The 20,422-nt window shown below is 31.0% G+C and overlaps 1 protein-coding gene and 1 pseudogene across 5 annotated transcripts; one reads left to right on the forward strand and one right to left on the reverse strand.

Annotated features, from left to right (window-relative positions):
- Window positions 1-3,783: 3,783 nt before the first annotated feature.
- On the forward strand, window positions 3,784-13,650 carry LOC111310599 (serine/threonine-protein kinase-like protein CCR1 pseudogene; annotated as a pseudogene).
- A 4,295-nt stretch (window positions 13,651-17,945) lies between these two features.
- On the reverse strand, window positions 17,946-20,116 carry LOC111311852 (putative serine/threonine-protein kinase). Of its 5 annotated transcripts, none has more exons than XM_022911617.2 (6): window positions 19,919-20,116; window positions 19,656-19,777; window positions 19,350-19,566; window positions 18,934-19,171; window positions 18,661-18,811; window positions 17,946-18,531 (listed from the first exon to the last, which is right to left on the reverse strand). In XM_022911617.2, the coding sequence occupies exons 1-6, from the start codon at window positions 19,992-19,994 to the stop codon at window positions 18,208-18,210; spliced, it is 1,128 nt and encodes a 375-aa protein (XP_022767352.2). In that variant the 5' UTR covers window positions 19,995-20,116; the 3' UTR covers window positions 17,946-18,207. The 5 variants fall into 5 exon arrangements, with proteins under 5 accessions (XP_022767352.2, XP_089616671.1, XP_089616675.1 ...); XM_089760545.1 differs by having other exon boundaries at window positions 19,350-19,555; window positions 19,919-20,070; XM_089760549.1 differs by having other exon boundaries at window positions 19,350-19,555; window positions 19,656-19,731; window positions 19,919-20,062.
- Between the last annotated feature and the right edge of the window lie 306 nt (window positions 20,117-20,422).

The following is a 20,422-nucleotide window of genomic DNA, read 5'->3' on the forward strand; positions in this document are numbered from 1 at the left end:
AACACACAAATGGTAGTTTTTTTAAGATAATTTATCATACTGAACTTTTGGAAGTGAAATAAAACATGTACAACCAAAAATATAAAGCTCAAAATAATTAGGAGTATTGTTATACAAGAGTTCAAAAGAAGAAATTCCACCAATGATAGAAGAAAGAAATACGATTAATAACATAAACTAAAGTAAGTGCAGTTTCCCCCCAAAGTTCTTAGGAACTAATGAAGACAACAACAAGGCTATAATGGTTTCCATGATATGATGGTGTTTTTTTTCAACAACACTATTTTGCTATGGTGTATTAGTACAAAATGATTCAAAAAGATTATCTTGAGAAGCAAAAAACTATTTTAAATTACTTGATTGATATTCCCTAGTAAAATCAGCATGAAAACATTTAATAGTTTTAGAAAACTATGTTTTGATCATGATAGAAAAATCTTGATAAATTTTAAGTAAATCTGAACGATGTTGAAATAAATAAATCCAAGTGTTTTTCAAATATTCATCAATAAAAATAACATAATAACAAGAACCCCCCATTGTAGGTAAACGAGATGGGCCTCACACATTAAAATAAACAAGAACAAAAAAAGATAAAGAAACTGATTCACTTTTATTGATGGGTAAAGCAAACTGTTTTGCTAGTTTGCAACTGATACAATTATTGGACGTTTTTTACTTAACATAACTTAACTTGCCATTAGCCATCAAATATTGAAGTTTAGAACAAGAAACATGTGCTAACCTACACTACAAAAAGGAAAAATATAAAAGCTTTTGAACACTAAAAATTAATAAGGATTTTCACACAAAAAGATGATCAAATTGACTAAAAGAACGATGTGACACATGTAAGTTTTTCAAAACAAATAATCTTTCAATTTTACATCCCATCCTAACCACTTTCCCCGTCAAGCAATCCTGCACCACACAATCACAAAAGCAAAAAAGGACATCAAGACCTTGATCACATAATTGACCAACATATAATAAATTCATGAAAAATGATGAAACTAAAAGAACAATATTAAAAGAAACATTATGAGAACATAAGACAGAGCCAATATGAATAGTAGATATATTTGAACTATTAGTAGTATAAATTGAAGGTAAACAAGTAATAAGACTTGAATAGTCAAAGATAGAATTATCAAAAGTCATATGATTAAAAGTTTCAAATCAATGATCCAATCTTTAGAATTAGCACCTGGAGTAATTGACAATGCATATGTAAAGGAATTATTACCCATAGAGTTGTTACTCATACTAAAAATAACCTATCGAATAATCTCTTGAGTTTGATTTATAGTGGAGTGAGAGTTAACATTAAAAGTTTCTGTAAATGACGTCGCAGCAACAACTCATCCTATTTCACCTAAGCCAAATTTCTTTTTCAATTCTGGGCCATTATGGGCCATTATGCTTTGTATGTCCCAACTCGTGACAATAGTAACATTTAATCTTAGAAGAATCCCATTGTTAAAATAAGCCAAATGAATAAGAGATAAAATTTTTCAAACATGTAGCAGTTACTAAAATAGTATCATCATTTCCTTTAGATTGATTAAGGATGCCTCTCCTACTTTTTTCTGCCATTAATTCTAACAAAACAGCATCAACAGAAAGAAAAAGGGACACGATGTAGAATAAAAGCACGAATGGATTCAAAATCACCTTGAAATGCCATTACGAATTGTGTAAGATGACTTTCTTCTCTGTATCGATAATATAATTCTGCATCAACAGTCCATTTAGGTTCCATAAGAGCTAATATATCCAAAATAATCAACATTTCAGAATGAAAATAAAAAATTGATTGTCCCTTTTTTTGTTTCAAAGTAGCAAAATCCATCTCAAGTTTATATTTTCAAGCAAAATCAGTTTGAGCATAACGTTTTTCAATAAAATCTCAAACCTTCTTAGCAGTGTCAAATTTCCCAAGTTGCATGCTAATTGAAGGAGCAACAATATAGCAATCCAAGCAATAATTTTGCTATTATTAATCTCCCATTATTCATAATTAGACACAAAATTTTTCAATTCGTAAATAGCTCTATGACATTTTTTATCACCTATAACATATTTTCAAAGTCTTTTTCCTTTTAAACAATTTCACATTAAATAAGACCAATGAGTGTAGTTTGTCCCATCTAATTTCAGTGTAATAGGTTATGATGATTCCAAGAAAGCCTTGAGAGAAAAATAATTCAAAGCTAATAAATTGATCAATTCATAACTAGTGAAACAAACAAGCCAATTACACAAGTGAACAATCCAAAACCAATAAAATATTTAATCAACCCATAGCCAATTAATAAAAGTAAGAAAAGACAAAGGCATTTCTAATTTCATAAAGCCCAAACTGTAGTCAATGGCACAAAAGCCAATTACACCAAATTTCATAAAATGACAAAACAAAAAGAAAAAAAAAAAACAAATGCAATAGCCGCTTATTAAGGAAAAAAAGGTCAAACAATAAAAAATTAGAGTGACTTGAAATAAACAAAAATAATAATCACCTAAAGCTTTGATACCATGATGACTTAAAGAGTGAAAAACAATATTATTTCTAGGGTTGTAAAATACATATATATACAAATATATAAATGGATTTAAAGCTCACGAGTATATCCAAAAAGAAAGCCCAACCTTGTAAGTCAAGTAAACATAATATATATTTTAACAAAAACAAAGTAGCATAATATTTTAAACATGCCAACAAGATCTAGGATGCATTCCAAGCAAAATCTTCTTGCACGACAGTCCACATGTAGTGATCAGACATAAGAGTCCTAAATATATTGGCTCCACTTCTTTCATGTCTTTATCCTAGACAATGGATCTACCACCCTCACCTTGCATATTTCGACACAATGGAATGGCTTCAGATGCAAATATTTGGTCTTAAGGGTAATGTACCTGCAATGTATAGACCAATAGGACTAGATTTTTGGGGGCCTCAATTGGCCATTCATTTGGTGTTGTTGTGGTTTTGATTGTGGAATGGCTAAAAAAGGTTTAGGTTGACTGTATAGTTGTTTAGCATAAAGAAACCAGACAGGCTGATCGGTGTTTTCTAATTTCTAGGATAGTTTTGTCAGCAAGTACACAATTGACACTGAATTTTAAAACCTTAAACAAAATTTCAAAATGAATTTGGCTTTCGAGCATCAAATTTTGAAACTCTCTTCTCTCCCTCTACATTTAACTGGTAGCAGTAATAAAATTAATGTTGATGCATTCAATTATAAGCATAATTTGCCGTCTGATTACAATTTCTGATTACAATGAATTTGGTTCTCACATGTAATAAAATTGTGAAAAGAAACAGAAAGAAAGTTGTCCTGATGAATGATATTAAACTTGCAGTCTTATTTTATTTGTCTAGTTTTCTTCTTGTTTAGGGTGTAGGGAAGAAGAAGTATGAATAACAAATGTTAATCATATTTTGTGAAAGTTGCCAATCAAGTTTTTTTTGTCCAAATTAAAATTTTTATGATTAGGATGGTTGTTCCCTTGGTTGTGTTTTTTTTCATATGAGATTCTCGGGATTTATATTTTTATTATTAAAATTAAAAATTAACAGATTATACAACAGATTTCTGTTGGGTTTATTTAGTGCAAAAAAAAGTAATTTGGACAGCTTAATTACCTTACTGGTTTCCAAACACTAATGGTACGAACCAACCAAGCACAGTAAAAAACAATTGAGAGAAAAGAGAGAAAAAAAATGGCGACACCAACATTCTTTCATCGTCAGTCGTCACCAAAAAATCTTTCATTTCGATTTCAATTCCATGACAACAAACAAGAAAACGACAACGATAACAAGAACAACAACAAAGACCCGCCATGCAAATCCTCAAAACCACCATGTTTGTCTATCTCCTCCTTATTTTTGCCATTTTTGCGTCTGCATTCGGATCAATGGGTCCCATCTTCACCGCATTCAGCAACAACAGCTTCTTCTGTGCAATTGATGCCAATGGGAAACATGAGTTATTTGTTGGAGGAAAAACATTAGCTCTTTGTTGATGCCGTGCTCTGACTTGGGGCATTCTTGGAAGAGCAGAAAAAAGGAAAAAGGGACTGTTAGAGGCAAAAGCAAGGTGTATTCGCTGCATTTGGACTCCAACACATAAGTTTGAAAGGTTAAAGTCAAAAAAGAAATAGGAAGGAAAGAAATTGATAGGATTTAATGCCTAAACCTTCATATTTATAGATAAATTATGAAGGACTATTAAGAGACAATAAGGACAGTATTAAATTGATGTAGTTCTGAATATATTAAATCGACCTGATATATTAAGTGGAAACAAATGACAAAAATGTCTCTATTACTTGCTAAGGCCTCAAAGAGAAAAGAATACCTTTATGCCATTTTGACCATTATATGCCCTTAGCACTCTTCTTTTTCTTCTACTACTAATGCTACTACTTCATCTACTTCAACTTCAATGCCAGCCTTTGGCTCTCTTTCTCAAGTGCCTCCAATGGCAGCTATCTCAGGTGGCGAAGGTTTCCTTTGTGGAATCTTATCTAATATTTCTCAAATTTTTTGTTGGAGCTTGATGGCGTCAGGTATGGATCTTGTTCCTTCAAATTATAAAACCACGGCATATTATTATATAGCTGCTGGAAAGAATCATGTTAGTGGAATTAGAGGGGCTTATTATTCTAATAATGAATCCGGTATCTTTGATTGCTGGGAAATTATGAAGAGTTCTAATAATACTTTATATTCAAAACAGAATAATCTGTTCTATGATCAGAGCATTAGTAATCTTGTTTCTGGAGAGGGGTTTAGCTGTGGTGGGATTAAAGAGGGAGGGCTTGTTTGTTGGGGACCAAATGCTGATATTTTAGGGGTTGCCAATGTTTCAGAGAGTTTTCTAGTTTTGGCTTCAGCAACAGGTTCTATCCTGGCATCCTGGATTCATCTGGTGAGGTGAAATGCTGGGGTGATTCTAAATCATTTTCAAATCCTCCTTTTGGGGTCCATTTCGCGTCGTTGACAGCAGGTGCTCATCATTTTTGTGGGATTCGAGAGGATAATCATGGTGTGGAATGTTGGGGCAGTTTCAATTTTTCTTCAGTTCCAAAGCGTTCTGGATTTATGGCATTGGCTTCATCTGACTTCACTACGGGTGGCATTAGGGAAGATGATTTGTTTTTGGATTGTTGGTCCGCAAATGCCACCTTGCAACCTGATTTTACCCTCCACTAGAATTGTGCAACCCTGGTCTATGCCGTCCTACTTCCTGCAGTGAAGGGGAGTTTGCTTTCAATGCAAGTATTCTAAGTGAGCCAGATTTGACAAGTTTGTATGTTAGGAAAGAATTGCAGATTTGTTCACCTTGCGAATCAAATTGCTTTGAAGGTTTCTTCTTGTCTAGTTCATGCACTAGGAATGCCGACAGAATATGCATAGCTTGCTCTCTTTGCCAAAAAAGTTCTTGTTGGGATGTTTGTAGGCTCCAATCATCTCCAGAGAAGCACTGGCATCACTTGCTTAGACCAATGCTTATGGTTGGCTCTCGTGCTTACGGTTTTTTGCTAATATTATTTAGCTGGTGTTTTCTTCAATGTGTATTTGCTACAAAAAGTGATGAAGGGACAAAAAAAACAATTTAAGTCTTGCATAGGCAAACCAGATCAGTTGATTGCTGATACCAATGCTGATTCATACTTTCCTCTTTCTATCACTCCTTGTCCAGGGACTGCTCAAATTTTCCGATTTTCAGAGTTAAAAGATGCCACCAATGGGTTCAAGGAGTTCAATGAGCTTGGTAGGGGAAGTTATGGTTTTGTTTACAAGGCTGTGCTGGCCGATGGGAGACAGACAAGTTGCTGTCAAGAGGGCAAATGCTGCCACAATAATCCACATTAATAATCGTGACTTTGAGATGGAACTTGAAATCCTTTCCAATGTGAGACATTGCAAGATTGTGAATTTGTTAGGTTACTGTTCAGAGATGGAGCAGAGGCAGCCTGTTAATGAATACTAGTTTTTGGCCACGTGCTATGCACGTGATAGCCAATTAAAATATAATATAATAATTTAATTTTAGTATTTGTAATTATGATGGTAAATAAAATTAAAAATTAAAAAAATATAAATAAAAAAACTCAATAAGAAGTTTTATAAAAAATAAACATCTAATATTTCTCTATTTTGATCTTTCTATTGAGAAACTTTTTCTTGAAGTTTTTTAGTATAAGGTTATCATCTGCATCTTCATCTTTCTTTGAAAACTCGTCTTCTATTATAATCAAATTAGATTGAACATTTTCCTTCTTTTCTGCCTTTTGCTTTTTCATGAGCTTTCTTTTTCTTTTCTTTGTTGGTAAATCTTTATCTTCAATTTTATGTATTTCTAAAGCAATCAATCATCATTTAACTAATTCAAGCTCTTGTTTTTAATCTATTTGCATTGAAAATTTAAATTCCTTATTTAGACTTAAAACCAGATTGTTGTAATAATCATGTTCTTTTTTTTCTTTGTTTCCTCCTGCAATTAAATAATAATAATGTTATAAATAATATATTATATTATATTAAAATTAAATTACATTTATGTAAATAATAATTCATTACCTTATCGTTCAAGTAATTGAGATATTTTGAAATTTCATAACCAATGAAAGTTTCTGTTGCTTGAAATAAAGTGAGTATAATACTTTCCTTTCCATTATTGATCTCCATTTCTAATATTAACATAATATAAATTAGTTTGAAATTCATTTGATTAGAATAAAAAATGTATTTAATGTATATAACATGCTATTATAATGAAACTTCTTACCTCAGTCCAAATTTTGTAGTGAATTTTCTACAATTTTTGCACCATGCTTGGTTGATGTCTTCATCAATTTTTACCTTCCCCTTGCATTCTTTACAAGCATCATACCAAGGTTTTTTTTTTATTTGTAATATTCATTACAGTTACTTTGTATGAATATACCATATTCTACAAAATTAAAGAAAATCAATTTTTTATAGTATTTCAAAAATAATAATTTAATAGAAGTGAATATTATAAACCTTTGTAGTTACAAATGATGGATTAATGATTTGTTTCAAAGTGACTTCCAATTCTTTCATTTTTTTCTCAGGCATTGAGTGTGCTATCACATTGTGACTTTTGTAATAAAAAATCCTAATAAATTAATTAATTAATATAAAATAACTTTTATTTTTAGAATATTTGAGTGCAATGTATTTAAGGAAAATAAAGAACTTACCAGTTTCTTATTTTGTTTGCCTTTTTTATTGTAGGGTTAATAATGATGGAAGATATTGCAAATGTATTTAGTTGATAAACACCTGAAAAATATATGATTAGTAAATAATAAGTTTTAAAAAAATTAAACTATTTGAAAATTTGACCAAGTTTATAAAAATTTAAGAAATGTTAAAAATTTAAGCAAGTTATAGCCAAAATAAAATATATCAATTACCTTGATATGCATTTTCTTGTACATTTAATAATGCAATAATCAGTCTTTCTTCTTTCATGTCTTCAAGTAAATGACCTTCAATTTCCGTTAAACTTCTCCACAATAGTACTTAAATAGATTTCATCTTGCAATTATATATATATATATAATGATCTTTATTAAATAACTTTTAAATGATGAAAATATATAAAAATAACTATAGTATAATATATACTTACTTATCATTCATTATTGTTATTTGATGCTTTGCATTGCTTCCCATAATACAAGATTTGACATCAGTAACAAAGCCCAATGTGTCTGTAATTAACATATGTTAATATTAATAAATAAATTAAACATATATTTATTTTAACAAAATTCATATAAAATGAAGAAAACTCACCAAATATTTCTCCTTTTGTGATTTCCATCACTTTATCCACTAGATGATAATCAAGCTACGTTTTTTCCAAATTTATAGGAGTTTTTGCTACTCTTATGTTGGTATAAAATGTAATTATTAACTCAATCTCTTTGTTAAAATTAAAAGGTTCTTTCTTAATAGATTTGACAAATGCATTTGATACTATATATGATTTGTCTTTCATTAAAGAGAATTAAAATTTTGTTATTGTCTCATTAAACATCATAGCTAAAATTTTTATTCCCTACAGTTACACTATCAACAATTCCTTGATACAACTCAGATCGAATATTTGATTGCTTTATCCTATAAAAATCAAGCCTTGGTGTTTCGATTTTAATATACATATATAAGACAAATTGTAAAAATAATCGCCCAGCCAAAAAGTATATAGTTATTGTTATTTCAAACTCTCTTATTTGAAATTTGAAACAATAATATACCCTTATTGACACATTCCTACTCTTTTCTGCAACAATTCCTAAAATAATAAACAAATTTTAGAGTTTAGTATTTTAACTACCAATTTAACAACAAAACATAAGATTATTATAGGAAATAAAATATCAATAAGTTAAAGAAATGCTAAAAACTTGTACAAATGCTAAAGTAACTAAAAGACTAATGCTATGAATCTTTAGCATAAAACTAACATTAATCAAGTATATAAAAATAAAAAATTAACAAAGTATGATTAAATATTATAAAATAAAAAATTAGAATCTTTTCCATAGGAAGCTAATATTTATTGAGGATTTGATTGAATAAATAGTGTATGTATTTTTTTTTTATCGTTTAGCAAAGTACAATTTTATATAAGAAAGTGAAAATTTTAAAATGATCTGCTAACAATGAAAGAAACTAATTCTAGATAAAAATTTTACTATATATGATATGATAAAAGTAATGAGAAATAAATAACATTTAAAAAATTAAACATACAATAATTTTAAAAATATTAAGTTCATGATAATTACCTTCACATTCTCCTTCAAAAATTTCTTTTGTTGAATGAAAAGATGATCTATTTCCAATAATGTTGCTTCATTCTCATTAGCATTATTCAAAATAACTTTCTTGATATTTTGATGCCAACCAACTTCTCCATTTGGAAAGAGTAAAGAATACTGTAAGGGATCATAACAACTTAAATAATGTTTAATTCTATATCGTCTTCCTAAATGAGCATGAACTATGATATCTTTTTCAAATGGAATGTTTAAGTTGTTTCTCCAACCTATATAGTAGCAACTTGATTAGCATATGGACGATTATAAATTCATTGATCTAGATTAGCATTTGTTGCAATACGAATTTCAAAATCCTTAAAAGAAGATATATCTTTTAATTTTCTTAAAACTTGGGCATAAAGATTTTCTTCTAGAATTTTTATTAGAATCTCCACAACTTTTGCACTTAAGTTTTCATTGTGCTGTGTTTTCATTCTATTTTGAAATTCATTATCAGTATCATAAAAGTATAGCTGAAAATAACATAGAGTATTCTCTCTGGAATTAATGTTGCAATATCATGATATATTTGCCCTTGTGCTCAAAAAATGTAAATACCTTGTCTTGAAGATGCAAGATCCTTATCCAACCTAACTCCATATGATGTGAATGAGAAGATACTATTGTAAGATCTAATGTGCTTTTGAAATTCAATGGCTTTTTAGGTTTGAGATGCAAAAAGACGGTATGGCTATTCTGGAACAAAAGTGGTAGATAATTTCACTTGACCAGTTCGACAACAAAATGATAGAGGCTAATATTGAAACTTTTTAACGCCACAATAATTACAACATGGAATATTCTTCAATTGATGTAATGGAGAAAATGAAGGAGTATACAATGTTTCCCTTGATAAAATAGTTTCATATTAATTCTAAAGAAAATTGAAATAAATACAATTGTATATTTTTCATTTAAAAATCATATAAAACTAATATTGTTTGTCATATAAAGAAGATAGAGCTATGTATATCCAGTCATTCTTTCGTCTCTTTTTTTGCTTAAGATAATCCTTTATTGGTGCTTTCATTGATTGAAAGTAATTGTATGTTCTATTATTTGAATGATTAATTTTTCTATTGTTTGAAAATTTTGTTATACATAAATTTTTATTATATTTAAATATTAAAATACATAATTTAAAAAAATAAAATAAAATAAAATAAACGTCTAACCTTAATATCTTGTCATGTTCTAATGAATTTTGTTTCACCTTAAAAGAATTCACCGATCGTAACTTTTTTTCTTGATTTTAGGTCAAATTTGATGTAGGAAATTTCAAGCAATCAACAAATAGTTTTGTAATGGAAATGAGCCAACTACTTGTCTATAAAGAAGAGAAGAATTTTTACACAAAAGATAAAAAGATAAACATGCATAAGTTTTGCATAAAAAAATCACATAAAAGTTTTCATTTAAAAGATATTGTTCGATGTCTAACTTGATCTAAACTTTTTAATGGTAATGACATTATGCATATTAAATTTGAATGATAATAAATTTGAATGATGCTGAATCTGCTTATTAAATATGTAAAAATGTAAAACTTTTTTAGTTTAGTACTTATCAGGTGGCATACTTAGTATTAAATCTCTTTCAATGACTATTAATTTAACAGCATAAATATATGGCATGCATGAATGTGAACTTATATATGCATCTCTAATAGATGTATGATACATGTGGGTAGATGTCTTGTGCATCAACAATTTCATTTTAATCCATGAAAGAATCTACTGTTTGTATTTCTTCAGGGAAACACTACAAAAAGTTAAAAAGTTGGTTCATTTTGAGGGATTTTCATATTGTGAATATCTGCAAAGAACATTTGCTAAGGAAGTTTAATAGATAGAGTTTAGATACTTCTGCTTTCTATTGCCCCTCATCATGCAATCAGTAAATACTGTTAATAGAGATTTTATAATGGTTAAAGCATATACTATGTTTTGGTGACTCCTAAATATGCATAGGAATAATGTAAATGTAAATATAAATGACTGATTGTTGAAAGAAAACTTTATGTGACTGATTATTGCTTCCAAGAAAATGGGTTTTCACTGGAATCACACTAATATATATAGTAATTTAGCCTTCCATCTTCATTTTATTTGCATTGCTTTTTTACCATATCTCACCAACATCTATGTCTTTAAGTCTTCCTATGGCAGTAACATCTACAAAAAAGCCCTTGCATCTGGCTTCATGTTGGTATTATTCATCTGCTAACAAACATGTTGAGCTTGGTCTTCATTGGAATATACCTTGGATAGCAATTTGGATTTGGTATGTTATCTCTCTTTTTTTTAATGTTTGATTAATTATTCCAAATTTTCTCCTAAGGAAATGTTGTGTTATAGTATAATATGTTTTGGAATATGTGACATTTTGAAATTTAAGTTTTTATTTAGTCTTGATCAGTTAATAGAATGAAATATCTTATAAATATGCCTGATAGATGATCCATTGACTGTATTACTTGGTGGATGGATTTGTTCATTCCAACAGTACTGAGTCTGCTGGATTTTGTAAATTTTACTTTTAGATTTTTCTTTTGATATCTATCTTGAGAGTGATTTGACCCATCACGGTGTTATATCTAATATGTGTTCTTTCCCCTGGCAATGCATGTTAGGTTTATCTATCCATTGTCTGATTTTGGGGAAAGTATACTATTTTCTCTTTTCATTAAGCATAACATTTCTGTTGGTGCCTTTGGTGCTTTATTTGGCCTTCGTAGGGTAATGTTATCAGAGCTTCTGACTAACTGGACTACCTATTTAGGAAAAGAAATATTTGTATGTGGTTTTTATATTTAAATGAAAGTTGTAAATGCTACATATCTTATCATCTTATCAGACTTATGAACATGTGTTTATTGATTATATTTCTTTCCGAATACATGGTTACTTTTCCTTAGGTATTGCTAATTGTATAGGCATATCAAGGGGATTCATGTATAGTTTGAGTAACAAAACTAAGGAGTCTTTCTTTTGCTTTATACTCCTGATGGTTATCATTATATGGATCTATCTTTATATAAGGTGAAAACCATCTCTTTGTCTTCTTTGAATCTAACAAAGAAAAGTCAAAAGTGTTTTTCATAGTATTACTAAGTTATAATTATCATTTTTAATGTATTAGCATGAAAGTGATATTTATATTCATTAAGGTATATAATGATAACCCAGAGAATTCTAGCTTTGGTTTTCTTCAAATTCATTTCTATGCTTTGTTTTACCACCAACAATAAAAAAAAATCTCAATCTTAAGAGTGATATATTTAATCTTCTAATGCAAGGACATAGTTGACTTTAGTATTTGGTAATGATAGTACTTAATAGTACAAAAGAACTACTTGAAACTTTCATCTCTTACAATTTGTTAGTTGTTTATGCATGCAAAAATCAGAATATACAAACATTCCTTGTAACTATATATTTGTATTTAGCTTAAAAAAAAAGCCCAAGCATTAAACACTCTAAAATTCAAAGAAAAAACAATTAAATTAACTAACTTTAATTAAAAGTTAGTATAATTTGCAAAGTTACCTGAATAGGGAGAGCCAAAAATCGGATATTAATGTAAAAAAGAAGATTTCTTGTTGATATTGCAAACTAATTTCTCAAAAAATGCTTGAATATTTAATTTTGTTTTTGTATAGAAGTCTAATAATATAAAAAAAGAGTTTAAATTACAATTTTTAAAAAGTCTAATAATAAAGGAGTTCAAATTATAATTTATCTCAATAAAAATTTAATAATAAAAATTTATTTTAATTAAAATTTATTAAAAAGTTTACTAAGGGTATTGTGGTTGTTCATTATTATCACTTTTGATTTACTAAGGGTATTTTGGTTGTAATTGATTTCTCTAAAGGAGCTTGAAATTTATTTTTTTTTTTGTATAAAAATCTAATAATATAAAAAAAAAAGAGTTTAAATTACAATTTTTAAAAAGTCTAATAATAAAAGAGTTCAAATTTTAATTTATCTCAATAAAAATTTAATAATAAAAAGTCATTTTAATTAAAATTTATTAAAAATTTTACTGAAGGCATATTAATTATTCATTATTATAACATTTGATTTATCAAGAGTATTTTAGTCTATCACTATTATCATTTTTGGAGTTCACACTTTTATATATAGATAATATACCCTACGGTACACTTCATGACCACCTCCATGGAGGGCTTTCTCCCCTGAGTTGGAGCCCTTGTTTGAAGATATCATTGCAGGCCACGAAGGGACTTGAATACCTTCACAAAGAAGTTGTGCCTCCAATTGTCCATCAGGATGTCAAGAGTTCAAACATTCTTTTGGATTCAGATTGGGCAGCACGAATGGCAGATTTGGACTTCTCATATCAAGTGAGTGAGACCTTGATCTCAGTGGAGACATGAAAAGTGATGTTTACAGCTTTGGGATTGTTCTGTTGGAGATACTCAGTGGAAGGAAAGCTTATGATAGAGATTATGCAACTCCAAATATAGTTGATTGGGCAGTTCCCTTAATTAAACAGCGACAGACAACTGCCATAATTGATTGCTATACAGCTCTTCCTAGAAATGTTGAACCTTTGCTTAAATTGGCTGATATAGCTGCTGAGCTGGCTGTCAACGAAGATCCTACTGGGCGTCCTATCATGTGAGATATGGTAAATTTGTTGCAGCAAATTGTGAAGGATGGATGGTCTTGTGATCTTGGCTCCCCTAATTTTTGTGCAAATCAAATGAAGAGACTAGAGAAGTGCATAGCTATTTGGCAATTGTAAATCAACTTCTTGTACGTGAGAATGAGAAGCAATGGATCATTAAAATCCATGAAGTGAAGAAGATTTTTTTTTTCCACTCTAAATTTTTTTCCTTATGGAAGTTCTTACAATCATTTAGGCCTTCCATGTAACATTTGACATTTATTCCTCCCTGTATTTGATTTTGTGAGGGAAATGGAAGTCTTTGGTTTTGGTATGATCACATTGTTTATTTCTTCAATTCTCACTTTCATTGAATTTGTCAACCTATCAACTAAGAACACATTTCATTCTGCAAACACAAACATGACTAAATAATGAATATCACATAATCGGATCAATGTCAGCATCGATTTGCTAAATGTAAAAACTGTCATCAACGTTATGCGATGGTTAAGTATATCTTCTGCTATCCATGCTTTGAAATTTATAAGTTCATCTGAAATATGCCTGGGATGGCAAGTTTCAACAATACATATTGATTGTCACAAAAAGTAAAAAACAAAGCAGAAAAACTAACAGTACTGTATATTTTCACTGGATTGCAGTTCTGGAACTTTGGAAAACAAAAATAGTAGTATATATTTTTTAGTCCAGCAACTACTTTTTTCGTCCGATTCTTTCTTCTTTATCTCCTAATTGTAACTACACTTAGTAATTTTTCTTCATCTATATGATCCATATCAATTTTACTCAAACATAGATTATAGGAGGTCTTTTAAAAAAAAAAAAATTGCCCTTCATTTTCGGTTGGGGTCTGGTGTATTTTGAAGGTCCATTGAATAGGAGAAAAGATTTTGATGTTCTATCCTAATATTGACTTTACCCTACTGTATATATCCTTCTATTCAATCACATTGCTTTAAGGGACCACCTAGGATTCAACTTAGATATTCTTTTCATACCATGTCTCTGATCCCTCTAATGCAGGCGGGCCTTTCATAGGTGCCATCAGTCATTACTTGAAAGTTGAAAGGGTATCCCTGAAAGCATTTTAATAGTTCTCATGATAGAAAAAAATATGTTCTTTTCCATACTTTTTTACTGTTAGAAGCATCTGGATTTTATTTGATTGACTATGAATTATGATCATGAAAAACTTATCAGAAACTAGACTTTCTGAATACACAATTACTCTATGAAATGATGAACAATTTTGAAAAAAAAACAATAATAATCTGCATGAAACCTAGTAATAATTGCAATACTCTATTTCTCCTATGGGTTTTTACTCTTAATCATCTGCCTGTGTATGATGGCTAAGGCATTAGCCATTAATCATGATATCTCCTATCAGCGTTTTTAGTAATCTTAATAAGAAATGTAGTTCACGCATGAATGTAACCACATTATATGAAAGGACTGGCAATACTGTAGTTACAAGAAATGTACTTATATTGCCTGTCACAATCAATTATTTGATTTCTTCTCTCAAGTGGGGAAGGACTTAGTCTTTTTTGGTTAATGCTGTGTTTACGTAGCTGTTTTAGTTAATTAAATAAAAGAATTTCCCAAGAAAGAAAGGAGATAAAGAGAGCGGGGTTCCGAGGGAAAGAGGACGAGAGAGCAGAATCTGAGCAGAGAGAGAGTCCAAGGTCAATCCAAACACAAAGGTCGTGCCAACTTTTGAAAGCGCTAAGCCCTGGCTTCTGACAAAAGGAGAAGGATTCCAGCAGTCGCAGTTCCTTCCAACCCCAAAAACGATAAAAATGTAGTAGTTCTTCCTTTCAAGTTTCAAGACACAACAGTTTATGCGTCCCCTATGTTACGTTCACTGTTCTCTTCTTCAATTAAGGAAAGGAAAATGGAATTTTGCAGCCTTTTGGCAACATGTCACTAGATATATACTCTCAGCTGATCCTAAGGGAACTTTCTTCCAACACCTCTTGGAAGATCGAAATAGATGTTGCATTGCATGAATTTGTATTTGTTTATTTCATGTATAATATGTAAAATAGTGTTATAATTTATGTTAACATGTAAAACATAAAACATAATTTTTTTTTTTGTCATATCACATATGTTTTTGTTAAAATTTTAAATTTTATCATTTTCATATATTTTTTAATACTGTTTTCATATCATTTCATCACGTGGTGTTTAAAATATACAGATCAGTGGCATTCAGAGTAGCAGCTAGGAGACTAGAGTAGCAGCTAGGAGACTAGCAGTTGAAGGAATTCGCTTCATCAATATCATGGCATCAAATTGAAGATGTTGAAACCAAATACCCACTGTGTACGTATGGGTAGGGAATGCAAGGGAAAGCTGTAGGGAAGAAGATGAGACAAAGGTACATGAGAGAAATGAGAGAGAGAGGGAGATGTTGTTTCAACACCAGGTGTATAGGTATGGGAATCCAAGTCATCCAAGCACTCCCAGACAAATCAGTTTCAGAATTGCAAGAGAACCTTTGCTTTATGATCTATACAAGACGAAAAAGTAAACAAAAACCAAACAGTCAGGCTCAGTAGTATTACTATTTTTCCTACCTCTTCTCATTCTTTCTCTTCAACCTAACAGCTTCCTTCTTACTCTTTCTAAGTCACCTCAAAAACGCTACTATCTTCACTAAGTTTAGAGACAAAAGTAGGAAAAAAAGTGGCCTTTCAGGTGGAATGATATGCCTTAGGCTTGTGTTATAGCTATTAGCTATATGCCAAATTGACAACTCAAAAGCAAGGGATGTATGTTTCCAGGGAAAACAAAGGGGTAAAAAAGGAGGCATGGGGGCGGTCACCTTGAAGGGAACTTGATTATGACTGATTGGAAGTGTATCCAAGATATCTCTCTTCTTTTCCCTTCTTTTGACAAGATAACTCTTTTCCTTCTGTATAAATACAGCCCCTTGCTTCCTTCTCCAGTGCATCTTCTTAACCTGAATAGTTTTTGTTCATTTTCTCTTAACAGTTCTCATGTATATGTATATATATACTCATGCTTGAGCATTGAACCTGCCAGCCATGTGGTGATTCTTCAGTGTCATAGTCACCACTGTTCAAGCATAATCATCATATGGTTTTGGAACTTAAAAGTAACGGGAAGTTTATATTTAAGTACCTCAATGTATATAGATAGACACAGTTATTGATCCATTCATTTTCATATTCATATCATCATGCTTGCATGTATTAATATATGCATATTTTGCATGCCTGGCTCCCTGTATGCCATTTGCAAAGCCCATCGAGAGTACGGTGACCTTCGTGGATGGCATGCGAGGAGCCATGCATGCATACTGCTGTCTTAATCAATGGAGGCTGATGTATAGATTTCATTCTAAGGTCAATATAATTTCTAGGGAGAGAAGTTGGGATTTCCATAACAAAATGAGCTTTAGTCCTAACGCTCTGAAGAACTTTGCAGGAGTTAAAGGACACAGGTAAAATCTTCTGAGAACTCTTGGATTAGTTCTTTAGTTTTGCTTTTGACCAGTTCTTTTCTCATCTTATACTGCAGAAGGGAGAATTCTGATGCCAATGATACTTTCAATTTCTATTTTCCTCATTCCCAAGGTATGAAAACGAGTCACAACTCACAATCTCGGACAGGCACATCCACTTACATAATAGCCTCTCTGGTTTAAATTTGTTTGTGGTATCTGGTGCTACTGGTTGAGAATGTTAGAACGAAAATATGAAATTATTACTTTCAAAAAATCTGGCATTTTGAGAAAAGACTTTAAGATGTGTAACAATACCACTTTTTTTTAAGGTTTTATTTGACTTTATAGTATTATTTACTATTAAGTGTGCAAAAGAATTAAAGGGATAAATTTTGAAAATATAATGAAGTTCAATGATTGATTGTATTTTGTATTAACAAAATTAGTTCACAGAATATTTATTGATGTATTAAAAGATCATCAAACTTCTATAAAAATTTTTTACAACAAAATTTTATAAAAAAAATTTGAAATTTATTTAAAGGAAAGAAAATTCCATAAATTGTTTTTGTATTTTTTTTAGAAAACTAGAAGAGTTTATATAGTTAACAAAATGTTTTTTTTCATTTTATAGATAAAACTATCTATTTTGAATAGACAACAGCTATCTAATTTTTAATAATTAAAACTGTTTATTTGAATTGACTTATATATCTATTTATTACGTGCAAGTGTCAAACCTTAATTAAATACATTAATGTAAGACCAACCAAATTTGAAAATCCAAATTCATTTTTCTATTTTTGCACTTTTAACTAATATGATTTATATTTATCTTACTTTAAATGGCTGTCTTATTTTTTTTTTCCTTTTTTAATGTGGAATTAAAATTTCAAACAGAGAATGCGGTAATTATATCACAAAATTCATCTGTGCAAACTACAATATACATTTTAATCTAAAAAAAATGTATACGGTACATGGAAAAGGGTTATTTTTCTATATTTTTTTCTTTGTACAATATTTTCTGGGCTGTATTGAAACTGTTTGAATGGTATGCCAAGCAATCATTAATATTCTCTAGGGGAACAAAAAAAGTGATAAATAAAATTGGTTCCTCCTTGAATTCCTTTACTTCTCTGTTGAGAGACCGCCTCCTCAACCTCAGAAGAACAATAGAGCCAGCAAGCAAGTCAAGAATATGAACTAAGGGGACTATGCGTGCTTTCCATGCTTGAGACTTTAGAGGAAAGGCTCGGAAATGTGGTCTTTTGTCCTAACTTGATATTCATCAGATCAGCAACAAGACCAGGTTGTGAAATCTGAACTCCTTCGATGTCGATGTCGTTAGTCAACATTTTCAGGGCTTTTGACATTTCTGGTCGGAGCCCGGCTGTTTCTTGAACGCAAAGGAGGCCCACCTTGATGAATCGAATTGCTTCTTCTTCAGGATAGTTCATACCTACTGTAGGATCCACCAATTGCAGAATGCTGTTAGCCCTGTAGATTTCCCATGCCTGCTCGTGTAGACACATAAAGTCAAAATGTCAATAATTTATTCTCAGAGAATATATGTATATATGCTGAAAAAGAATTGACAAGTTTTAGTTTTTCTTCATCAATGTTGGATTCATGAATAACATTACCTTTTGAACCAGGTAACGTTCACCATGCTCTAAATCAAAATTGACAACAGTCTGCCCGCTGATAATCTCCAAAAGTAGCACCCCAAAACTGTAAACATCTATTTTTCGTGTCAAACGTCCACTGATGGCATACTCAGGAGCAAGATAGCCTCTATCTCATTTGCCATTGCAAGAAATTCCATTAGCCCGTGGTACTTCAAGGAGCATAAATTTTTCAACAACATAAGAGAGATTCATGAAGGTTATGGGAAAGAACCAGCAATTTTCACTTACAATGTGCCCGCGACATGAGTACTAATGTGAGAAGCATTATCTCTAAAAATTCTTGAAAGACCAAAATCTGAAACTTTTGGCATCAAATTCTGATCTAGAAGAATGTTGCTAGCTTTAATATCTCTGTGCACAATGTGAGGCTCAACTTCCTCGTGAAGATAGGCAAGCCCTCGAGCAACTCCTAATGAAATAGCTCGCCTTGCTTCCCAACCAAGTTTAATCCTGTTTTTCTCTCCACCTATTAATGGAGAATACATATCAACCAAAATTGTCTAATATAAATCTATTGATTTGTTCAGTATCTGATGAATTCTGGGCATTGAATATTGTTGAATACATCAAATGACATTTCTATAATCTGAATTGTAATATAGGGAATGAAATGAGTAGACTATCAAACTGATAAAAAAGCTAACCTAGTAATATCTGCGCCAGGCTATTATTTTCCATGTAATTGTAAACCAAGAACCTGTTTGCTCCATCCACGCAGCAGCCTTTAAGTGTAACAAGGTTTTCATGTTTAAGTTTGGTGAGTGCAGTTATTTCAGATACAAACTCCCTTTCCCCACGCATCGATTCAGGTTCAACTGAAAGCATTTTCACAGCCACAATAGACCCATTTCTAAGCAAGCCCTAGATGGCAAAACCAAAACTTACATCAGCTGATCAGCATTAGTTTAAGAATATTAACCAGAATTCTTTGTACAAGTCAAAGAAGTAACCTTGTAGACAGAACCAAAGGCACCTTCCCCGATCTTGTTTGAAGCAGAGAATCCATGAGTGGCAACTTTCAGCTCACTATAAGAGAAGACAGTAAAATTCTGATCATTTTCTCCTTCAGCTTCTGTATATGCATAAACAAAAAGCAACTAATGTTGAATACAGAAGAAAATTCAATCTTGAAAACCAAAACTAACTCTTTAACCTTTGCTTCAAAACAAACATAGTCAAAGGTCCAAGAAAGAGAAAAACACCCAACATTTACCCCGTCCTCCTATATCGATGATGGCGGTTTCTGATGCAGAAGAAAAACAATTTGAGAAACAGGAAGTGAACTTCATGTCTTTGGTCTGCCTGGAAGTGGAAACCTCAAATTTCACCCCCCCCCCCCCCCCCTTTTTTTTTTTTAAGAAAGCTCAATTCAAAAAGTCAGAAATATGGGAGGAAAGTATGCCGGTGCCCATGTACAAAAAATGGAGGAGAAACGAGAACACATGCTTTAGCCTTCAAGCCTGAGGATTTTGACTTCTTAAAACTTAGACTTTGGACTTTGTCTCCGGGAAAATTTTTAAAAATCTCAAAAATTAATATTAGTACTCTATTTTTTCCTATGTAATTGGTTGGACAAAACAGACAAGATGAAACAGTAAGTTGATGGTGGCGGTTGAACTATAATAAGACCCGAGAAATATGAATTTGATTTTGACTTTACAAGATTGAAACAGAAAAGAAGACCCATCTACATCAACCCACCAATATGGACTTAAGA

Source organism: Durio zibethinus, chromosome 1 (assembly GCF_047325235.1).
Source record: "Durio zibethinus cultivar Kanyao isolate XHJ-2024 chromosome 1, ASM4732523v1, whole genome shotgun sequence".
NCBI classification, from domain to species: domain Eukaryota; kingdom Viridiplantae; phylum Streptophyta; class Magnoliopsida; order Malvales; family Malvaceae; genus Durio; species Durio zibethinus.

Bases quoted from the DNA above. Each gene is read 5' to 3' on its own strand.
- LOC111311852 (XM_022911617.2), bottom strand. From the start codon at position 19,994: ATGAAGTTCACTTCCTGTTTCTCAAATTGTTTTTCTTCTGCATCAGAA. The intron at 19,778-19,918 runs GTAAATGTTGGG...ATGCATATACAG, and splicing joins CATCGATATAGGAGGACGGG to AAGCTGAAGGAGAAAATGAT. The intron at 19,172-19,349 runs GTTAGCTTTTTT...CTCCATTAATAG, and splicing joins CCTGGCGCAGATATTACTAG to GTGGAGAGAAAAACAGGATT.